Source organism: Hipposideros armiger, unplaced genomic scaffold, assembly GCF_001890085.2.
Source record: "Hipposideros armiger isolate ML-2016 unplaced genomic scaffold, ASM189008v1 scaffold_246, whole genome shotgun sequence".
Classification (NCBI taxonomy): Eukaryota; Metazoa; Chordata; class Mammalia; order Chiroptera; family Hipposideridae; genus Hipposideros; species Hipposideros armiger.
In genome coordinates, this window is record NW_017731596.1 from 631,287 (window position 1) to 641,937 (window position 10,651).

General features: G+C 40.7%; 1 protein-coding gene across 1 annotated transcript in view; it reads left to right on the plus strand.

Moving 5' to 3' along the window:
• The first annotated feature begins 7,516 nt into the window (after positions 1-7,516).
• The window catches only part of HMGN1 (high mobility group nucleosome binding domain 1), a 10,639-nt gene continuing 7,504 nt past the window's right edge, over positions 7,517-10,651 (plus strand). Inside the window, exons 1-2 of the mRNA XM_019655760.1 lie at positions 7,517-7,546; positions 10,069-10,191. Of these exons, the coding sequence (XP_019511305.1) occupies positions 7,517-7,546; positions 10,069-10,191 (153 nt within the window). The remainder of the gene's footprint in view (positions 7,547-10,068; positions 10,192-10,651) is intronic.

Below are 10,651 nucleotides of genomic sequence, written 5' to 3' on the forward strand. Positions count from 1 at the left end.
GCTGAGCTGCCAATAGGTAGCAGGATGGCTCAGCTAAGAAAAAAAAAACAAAAAACAAAAAAAAAATGTTGGTGTTGTCATGTGTCATCCAACAATCTGGACCGTTCAGCATAGATTCCCATTTGTAACCAAGCACTGCCTAATTTTCATGCCTGTGCCGGGTGTGAGTTTAGGTTTAGAACCAGCTTGCCACAGTTCTACAGGGAAAGCACAGAGGTTATGTTAACTCCTAAATAACATATCATCTGTATCACATGAAAAGCAAATCACACCACAACAAGCTGAATGTATAATGGCTTGTCAATGGTACAAATAGACTTAAATGCCAGAGTGATCTCCACACAGACCATGTGGGCAAACACTGGATGCATGTAACACTTCGCTTTCAGCAAAACTCATTCTTTATGTGAATGTTGTTGATTTGAGGTTTATTGGTTTTCTAGAGATTTTTTTTATTGAAAAATTAATTTGGCTTTCTAGTTGTTTAAAAGCTCTAAGCATTAAATGTTTTAAGCTTATTTTAAGTTTTCAAAGATTTAGGTGAACTATAATAAAAATAATTTAAGTCAACATTGGGGTCTGCTAGAACATTTTATTGTTTTAAACAATGTGCCAACTGGCGTATATGTACATGGTTATTCATTGCAGCATCCTTCATAAGAGCAAAAGACTGGACACAAGTTGAATGTCCAATCAACAGGGAATTAGTTTAAAAATGTTTGGTTCACAATCACACCTCATAGCCCCACTCATCTACAATACACCTGGCATTGCCAGGGTCACTCTAGGCGCCAGGTGGCTGGCTCTGCCCCCACAAGACACAGAGGAGTTTTTGTACAGCAGAGGACAACCTGGAGAGAGCTTGGTGGACTTTAGCCAAGACTGGCATTGGTTGTTTTGTTTGATTGTTTGTTTGTTTATTTGGCTTTTTTTGTTGTTGTTTTGGTTTTTGGGGGGTTTTGGGGGGTGTTTTGGTTTCTTGTTTTGATTGATTTTGTTTTTTTCTATTTCATTATTATCATTTTCAGTTTTTAATATAGGCATATATATAGGTGTATATATGTGGATATATATGTCCATATATATGGGTGTGTAGATGTATATATATTTTTTTTCTATTTTTTTCCTTCTTTCTTTTCTACCCTCTCTCTGACTTCTTTCCTTCTTTCTTTACACTGCTCCACCTTTCCTCCTTCTTCCCATTTTTCTGCAATTTTTTTTGGGAGGTGTTGCTATTTTGTTTCTCATGTTTATTCTATTTTTTATTTTATTATATTATATTTTATTTTGTTTTGTTTTGTTTTTGTTGTTTTGTTTTTTTGTTGTTTTCTTCTTTTGTATGGTTGATATTTCTGTACATGTTGAGTGTAGGTGGTTTTTTACATGTGAGAGTATCTGGTTTCCTTTGGTGGCTGTTGTGGTTGTGCTTGTTGATCTGTGCTCTAAAATCGCTCTGCAGCAGGGCCCAGCCAAAGAGGCACAAGAATCATCACACCCAGAAGCCAACTTTAGATAAACCAGAGCATTACGGGGTTTGACCTACAAGAGTCACACCCAAAGGGAAATCGCTACAGGCACAAGAGCCCATAGGGTCCAAGCCTCATCGGAGGGATCAGCCCTCACAAAGCAGCTCATAAAAAGTCATAGTGGACACAGCTAATCCTTACAGCTAGTCAGCCTGGGAGTCAGTCCCACCTACAGACAAGCCAAAAGTAATCAAAGCTCAACTTCAACAGGAGAAGACACATAACAAAAGAAACACCTCTGGTACACATGCACAGGAGAATAGGAAGACTGAGCAATTCAAATATAAAGGATACATACCACATAAGTCCACCCAGAAAAGACTGAAGACCTAGAGGATCTACCTATTACATCGAAGCAACCACAAAGAGTAAGCCAGAATGGAGAAACAAAGAAACACATCCCAAATAAAAGAACAAAAGAAACCTCCTGAATCAGCGGAACTAGAGATAACCTATCGGAGACAGAGTTCAGAACACTGATTATTAGAATATTCAAGGAAATTAATGAGAATATAAAGAAGGATAGAGAAATTATAAAAAACAACCAGCTAGAACTAAAGAATACAATTACTGAATTAAATAACAAACTCGATGGAATTACTAGCAGACTGGATGAGGCAAAGGACCGAATCAGTGACTTAGAAGACAAGATAGCAAAGATCATCCAAGCGGAACAACAAAAAGAAAAAAAAAGAAAAAACACTGAAAATAGTTTAAGAGAGTTGGGCGACAACATCAAGTGCAACAACATGCGCATCATAGGAATACCAGAAGGAGAAGACAGGTAGCAAGGAATGGAGAACATATTTGAAGTAATAATGTCTGAAAACTTCCCTAAACTGGCAAAGGAAATTGACATACCAGCCCAGAAAGTGCAGAGCATTCCGACCAAGATGATCCCAAACAGGCCCACACCAAGACACATTATAGTGAAAATGGCAAGGGTTAAAGACAAAGACAAAATCCTAAAAGCAGCAAGGGACAGGCAGCAAGTTACTTACAAGGGCACCCCCATAAGATTATCAGCCGACATTTCTACAAAAACTTGGCAAGTCAGAAGGGAGTGGCAGGAGGTCTTCAAAGTGATGAAAAACAGAGGCCTACAACCTAGATTGCTTTATCCAGCAAGGTTATCATTTAAAATTGAAGGAGAGATAAAGCGCTTCCCAGAAAAGAATAAGCTAAAGGAATTCATTACCACCAAGCCAGCATTGCAGGAAATATTAAAAGGGCTTCTTTAAGCAGAAGAAAGAGAAAAACAACCTAACTAATGAAGACCAGGAACACAAATAACAAAATGGTAATAACTATGCACCTATCAATAATCACATTAAATGTGAATGGGCTAAATGCCCCAATCAAAAGACATAGGGTGGCTGAGTGGATAAGAAAGCAAGACCCTTGCTTATGCTGTGTATAAGAGACTCACCTCAGATCAAAAAGACATACAGGCTGCACGTAAAGGGATGGAGTAAAATATTTCATGCAAATGGAACTGAGAAAAAAGCTGGAGTAGCAATACTTATAGCAGATAAAATGGACTTTAAATTGAATAGTATAATAAAGGACAAAGAAGGGCACTTTATAATAATAAAGGGATCGATCCAACAAGAGGACATACCCTAGTAAACATCTATGCACCTAACATAGGAGCTCCTAAATATATAAAACAGTTTATGACAGACATAAAAACGGAGATCAACAGTAAAGCTATCATACTAGAGGACTTCAACACCCCGCTGTCACCAATGGACAGATCCTCCAGACATATAATCAACATGGAAACAGCGACCTTAAATGACACATTAGACCAGCTGGATTTAATTGATATTTTTAGAGCATTTCACCCCAAAGCAACAGAATATACATTCTCCTCAAGTGCACATGGAACATTTTCCAAGATAGACCACATGTTAGGCTATAAAACCAGTCTCAATAAATTTAAGAAGACTGAAATCATATCAAGCGTCTTCTCTGACCACAATGCCATGAAACTAGAAATCAGTTATGAGAAGAAACCCGGAGAGCACACAAATGCATGTTGGCTGAATAATATGCTACTAAATAGCGAGTGGGTCAGAAATGAGATCAGGGAGAAAACCAAAAGGTACCTTGAGACAAACGAAAATGAAAACACCACGACCAAAAATCTCTGGGATGCAGTGAAAAGCAGTCCTAAAAAGGAAACTCATAGCAGTGCAGGCCTACCTAAAAAAGCAAGAAAAATCTCAAATCAACATGTTATCCTTACACCTCAGGGAACTGGAAAAAGAACAGCAAATAAGCCCAAAGGGAGTACAAGGAAGGAGATAATAAAGACCAGAGCGGAAATAAATGAAATAGAGACCAGAAAAACAATACAAAAGATCAACGAAACCAAGAACTGGTTTTCTCAGAAGATAAACAAAATTGACAAACCTTTAGACAGACTCATCAAAAAAAGAGAGGACTCAAGTTAGTAAAATCAGGAATGAAAGAAGTGAAGTGACAACAGACACCACAGAAATACAAATTACTAATAAATTAAAATACAAAATTTTAAGAAATTACTATGAGCAACTATATGCCAACAAATTTGACAATCTGAAAGAAATGGATAATTTTCTAGAAGCATACGACCTTCCAAAGCTCACTCGTGAAGAAACTGAAAATCTGAATAGACTGATTACTGCCAAGGAAATTGAATCAGTAATCAATAAGCTCCCAACAAACAAAAGCCCTGGACCAGATGGCTTCACAAGTGAATTTTACCAAACATTCAAAAAAGAATTATCACTTATTCTTCTCAAACTATTCCAAAAAACCCAGAAGAAGGGAAGGCTCCCAAACTCTTTCTGTGATGCCACTATCACCCTGATTCCAAAACCAGACAAAGACAGTACAAAAAAGGAAAACTACAGGCCGATATCCCTGATGAACATAGAATTCAGCAATATATTAAGAAGATCATACACCATGATCAAGTGGGTTTAATCCCTAATACACAGGTTGGTTCAATATCCACAAATCAACTAATATGATACACCACATCAACAAAATGAAAAATAAAATCATGTGGTCATATCAATAGATACAGAAAAAGCATCTGACAAAATACAGCAGCCATTTATGATAACAAGTCTTAGCAAAGTGGGAATAGAGGGATCATATCTCAACATAATAAAGGCCATATATGAGAAGCTCACAGCAAACATCGTACTTAATGGGGAAAGGCTAAAACCTTTCCCCTTAAAATCAGGAACAAGACAAGGCTGCCCACTTTCACTACTTCTATTCAACATAGTTCTGGAAGTTCTAGCCACAGCAATCAGACAAGAAAAAGAAATAAAAAGCATCCAAATCAGTAAGGAGTAAATAAAATTGTCATTATATGCAGGTGACATGATACTATATATAGAGAACCCAAAAAACTCCATTAAAAAACTATTGGAACTGATAGATGAATTCAGTAAGGTAGCAGGATACAAAATTAATATTCAGAAGTCAGTTGCATTTGTATACACCAATAATAAACTATCAGAAGGAGAAATTAAGAAAACAGTCCCATTTACAGTTGTTTCAAGAACTATAAAATACTTAGGAAAAGATTTAACCATAGAAGAAAAAGACCTGTACTCAGAAAATTATAAGACATTGAAGAGAGAAATAAAGGAAGATACAAATAAATGGAAATACCTACCATGCTCATGGATAGGAAGAATTAATATAGTTAAAATGTCCATACTGCCTAAAGCAATATATAGATTCGATGCAATTCCTATCAAACTACCAAGGGTATTTTTCACAGAAATAGAAAATATAATCCTAAAATTTATATGGAACCATAAAAGACCCTGAATAGCCATGGAAATCCTGAGAAAAAAGAACAAAGTCGGGGTTATCATGCTACCAGACATCAAAACATACTACAAGGCTACAGTAGTCAAAACAGTATGGTACTGACATAAAAACAGGCACATAGATCAATGGAACAGAATAGAGACCCCAGAAATAAATCCATGTATATATGGACAGTTAGTCTATGACAAGGGAAGCAAGAATCTACATTGGAGTAAAGATAGTCTATTTAATAAATGGTGCTGGGAAAATTGGACTGACACATGCAAAAAAAATGAAACTGAACCACCTCCTTATGCCATATGCAAGAACAAATTCAAAATGGATTAAAGATTTAAATGTAAGACCTGAAACCATAAAACTCTTACAAGAAAATGTAGGGAGTAAATTTGCAGACATTACCCTGAGCAATATTTTTACTGATACATCCCTGCGGGCAAGAGAAGTAAAAGAAAAAATGAACATATGGGATTACATCAAACTTAAAGGTTTTTCACAACAAAAGAAACCATCAATAAAACAAAAAGGCAGCCTACTGAATGGGAGAAGATATTTGTCAATGATACATCTGATAAGCGGTTAATATCCAAAATTTATAAAACACTCATTCAACTCAACACCAAAAAAACAAACAACCCAATTAAAAAATGGGCAGAGGATACAAGGAGACACTTCTCTAAAGAGGACATACAGATGGCCAACATGCATATGAAAAAAATGTTCAACCTCACTAATCATTAGGGAAATGCAAATAAATACCACAATGAGATACCACTTCACTCATGTCAGAATGGCCATCATCAATAAACCAACAAACAACAAGTGCTGGCGAGGCTGTGGGGAAAAGGGAACCCTGGTGCACTGTTGGTGGGACTGCAGATTGGTGCAGCCACTATGGAAATCAGTATGGAGGTATCTCAAAAAACTGGAAATGGGACTACCGTATGACCCAGCAATTCCACTCTTAGGTATTTATCCAGAAAACCCAAAATGCTAACTCAAAAAATTATATGTACCCCTATATTCATTGCAGCACTATTCACAATAGCCAAGACTTGGAAACAACAGAAATGCCCATCGGTAGACGACTGGATTAAGAAACTGTGGTACATTTACACAATGGAGTATTACTCAGCTATAAAGAAGAAGGAATCGTACCATTTGTAACAATATGGATGGAACTAGAGAACATTATGCTAAGTGAAATAAGTCAGTCGGAGAAAGACAAATACCATATGATCTCACTTATATGTGGAATCTAAAGAACTGAATAAATGAGTAATGTAAACAAAAATAGTCTCAGAGACACAGAGGAAAAACTAATGATTGGTAGATGGGAGGGGGTGGGGATGAGGGAGAAGGGGAAGGGACAAGACAACATAAATTGGTAACTACAAAATTGCCTCAGGGATAGAAAAGACAGTTTGGGGAATATAATCAATAATGTTGTAAATATTTTTTAGGGGGCAAGATGGTCTCATGTCTTGTTAGGGAGACCACTTTATGGACGGTGTAGAGGCCTGACCACTGCACTGTTTATCTGAAGCTGCCGTCGAATAATATGTCAACTATAATTTAATACATATATGGTCATGGGACTTGGGATATAGTGTGGAAATGGAGTCAACAGAATTGTAATAGATATGTATGATATCGGGGGTGGGGGGGCAGTGAATGGAGGAGGGGGGTTGTCACTTTGTGAGGGGTGAAACGGATAACTATTGCATTGTTTTGTACACCTGAAACTAATAATAATAATTTAAAATAATAATAATAAATAAAAAAAATGTTTGGTACATCTTTATAGTAGACAATGAAACAATAACAAGGAGGAATCTTATACACATTAAGATGAAACAATTCCCCTTACTAAGTGAAAAATGCAAGGTGCCAAATGGTGGGGAAAATAAATAATATATACATATACACATTGGCTTGAATATGCATTCAGTGTCTCAGGAAGGATACATAAGCATCAGCAGCATTGGTTTCTTCTCGGGGGGAACTAGATATCTGGGAGCATTGAAGTGGAAGAGAGGCTTCTCTGGGAATCACTTTGTACTTTTGAAATTTTGAACCACTTAAATATTTCTTCGAGAAATATAAAAGGTGTCTGTTATTCCCATACTTACACATAGGCATCACCAACGGAAATGCCTTCAGAGGCCAGGCAGAAAATACAGGTGAGAAAAATTAGCAGGGCTGGAAAGCTGGCAAACTAGAGAAAGGATGCCTCCTTACAAGTTACAAGGTCAAGTGTAGCCTGTGGAATGCACCCACAAAGGATGCCAGGAGTAGCTGAAGGTTGAATTTGTATGTGAAATCCTGTGGTTTAGACATGTTGGCAAAAAAAAAAAAATCTTTAGCACTTTATTGATGATACATATCCAAAAACGTGTACATTTGTGTGTGTGTGTGTGTGTGTGTGTGTGTATACACGCACACAGGTTAATATTCAGAAAGTGAACACAGCAGTGCAGCCAACACCCAGATCAAGAAACAGAAGCTGAGCAGCTCTCTCTCTTCCACTACTGCCGCTCTCTCTTCTACTGGTCTCTTCGTCACTAGCTCCTCACCCACCCCCAAGCAGGAACTACCAGCCTGACTTCTAACAGACTAGGTTGGTTTTGCCTGCCTTTGTACATTATATGACTGCAATCACACAGTTCGTATTCTTTGGGGGCTGGCACCTTTCTCTCGATGTTGTGCTTGTGAAGCCCATCCTCATAGTGTGTAGTTGCAGATGGCTCTTTCTCATCACGCTGGTCTCCCGTGTATTCATCCGTTCTCCTGTTGATGGGCATTTAGGTTGCTCCCAGTTTGGGTCTATAAAAATAGTTCAGCTACGAATACGGTATCCTACTTCATGTCTTCTGGTGAACAGATGTAAGCACTTTCGTTGGGTAGATTTCTAGGAGTGGAAATACTGAGTCATAGAGAAAGTGTCTGTTTAGCTTTAAAAGATGCTGCCAAACAGTTTTTCTACTGAGTTCTGGTTGCTCCACGTGCTTGTGTTGGCAACTTAAAAAAAAAAAATAAAGGGCCCGAGCAACTATCTATAGGCCACTAGTTTGTCACCTGTGGCCTAGTGCATCTTTAGTTCTCAAAGGAGAGAGATATTTATGAGGGAAGTTGAGATCTCAGCACAGTCATCCCCTTGATTAAGACCTTGCAGTGTCTCCCATTCCTTGGATCGTGGCCAAACTCCTTAGCCTGGCACCAAATGCCTCCTGCAGGCTGCCGCTCTTCCGTTTTTTGCCTCTTTCCTCTAATATTCACTGGCCACGCTCCGTATCTGCTTCCCCACCACTCTGAGGGCTCTGGATGACCATCAGACTCTACTTCAAAGTCTGCATGGCTTGGGATATGCTGTCCCCTGCCTGGGGCTTCCCCTTTCCCTAACTAGGCCACTTTGTGTACTTTCGCACCCCACTGAACTACCACCCCAAGTCCTTGGGACAGGTGTCCCTTCTTCAGTCTCTCTACCCCAGGGCCTATCATAATGCCTGGCAGACGAGGCACTGAGTACCTGCTCGAGCCACAAACTCAGGCACTCTGATTTTTTTTTTTTAATGCAGATAGGAAAAAAGAGAGAAAAGGATAGATTTTAATATTATCCTGTTGCCCCCAATTGTTCTACCCAGAAGCAACCTCTGGCACCACTTTCTTGTGTCGTCTTCCTGAGATATGCGATGAATGCATAGCTTTACATTCAATATAATTAATACATTCATTAGATGTTATGGAGAAAGTAAGGCTGAGAACAGAGCTGGAGAGTTGCAATTTTAAATTGAAAGGTCAGGAAAGGCCTTTGAGAGGGTGAGATTGATGCAAAGATCAGAAGGTGAGGAAGAAGGCTGCACATTCCAGGCGGAGAGACAAGACCTTGAACCAGGCAGTCCGGGCCTGTTTGAGGCTCAGAATGTGGGACAGGGTCAGCAGCCGTGAAAATCACTGAAGCCGGCCAGATTGCAGAGGGCTTTATAAGCTACTCTAAGGGCTTCAGGCTTTCTTGAATGAGAAGGGAAGGCACTAGAATTATTGATCAGGAGTTACATAGTCTGACTAGTGGTTTTCAAAATTCACTTCCTCAGTAGAGATTTGTTTTCTTTTTTTTGCAGCTCAATAGTCTACCATGTGAAGGTGCTAGCTTATCCAGGCCTCTCAAATGATCGACATATGGTCTAGTTCCAATCTTTTGGATTCAAAGTGCTCCAACGTTTCTTCCTCGCCAAGAATTCCAGCTGACCATTTTCCAATTAAAAACTTTTTCTATAAGAACCCAACTCAATTCGGTCTTTTAAACGAAATTTTCTTCATTAAAGGAACAGGGTCATGTGCGATCTTGCTGTTTCCAGTGTTCCCAGCTCAGACCCCCGTCTGAAGCCCTTTTTCTACTTTAAAATGGTGCGTATGTGAGCAACTGGTTAAAAAGGGGCAGGAGCTGGGCGGGTGTGCTTCCCGCTTCACTGCATCCACAGAAACAGGCCGGCCAGGGGTCTGCCAGTGGACACGTCCTGGGGAACGGAGGGGGTCGGGATTGAGAAACCCACAAGGTTCCTGAGTCGACTCCGGCACCTTAAGGAATGGATAATCAAAACGAAGCGGCTCAGAAAGAGCGAACCCTCAGAGCAACCTAGCAAAGGGGCATCGCCTCCTAGCAGTCGCCAGTCCAGGGACGTCGCAAAGACTCGCGCCTGCGCAGTGGCGCTTCGCGCCTCGCCTGCTTTCCTTCCCACGACCTCCGTTCCAGCGCCTGCGTACTACGACCCGTTTCCCGCAGGCCTGCGAAGCTGGGGATCCTGGAGAGCCTTTCTTGCCGGTTGAGGTGGGAAAAATAGGCTCGTCCTTGAATCCACTGTCTCTCCCTTCCCAATCTACGGGACTAAATGTTCCATCGCAAGTCACCCTAGCATGGAGGGACTTAGTCCTTGAGGATTTTAATAAACTGGCGTGCACCCGGGTATTCCAAAGTTGGGGGGCGGGGGCCCAGTGACCAATCGGCGCATAGACCGCACTTTGCGGCTCCGCTTCAAACTACCGTGAGGCGAGAGCTGCCTCTGGGGCCCGCCCCCCTCGCTTGGGTCTGGGGCCCCGCGAGACGGCGGCCAGGGGTGGGGGCGCCGAGAGCGGGGGGCGGGGCGCAGTGGTCGAGTGACAGTCCGCCTCACCTATTCCGGGCGCGGACCGCGGCGGAGTGGGCCTGGCAGCCAATGGAAAGGGGCTGGGGGCGGCCCGGCCGGCGGGGAGGGGGAGTCCGCGGCCGGGGGACGCGGGGGGAGGAGGGG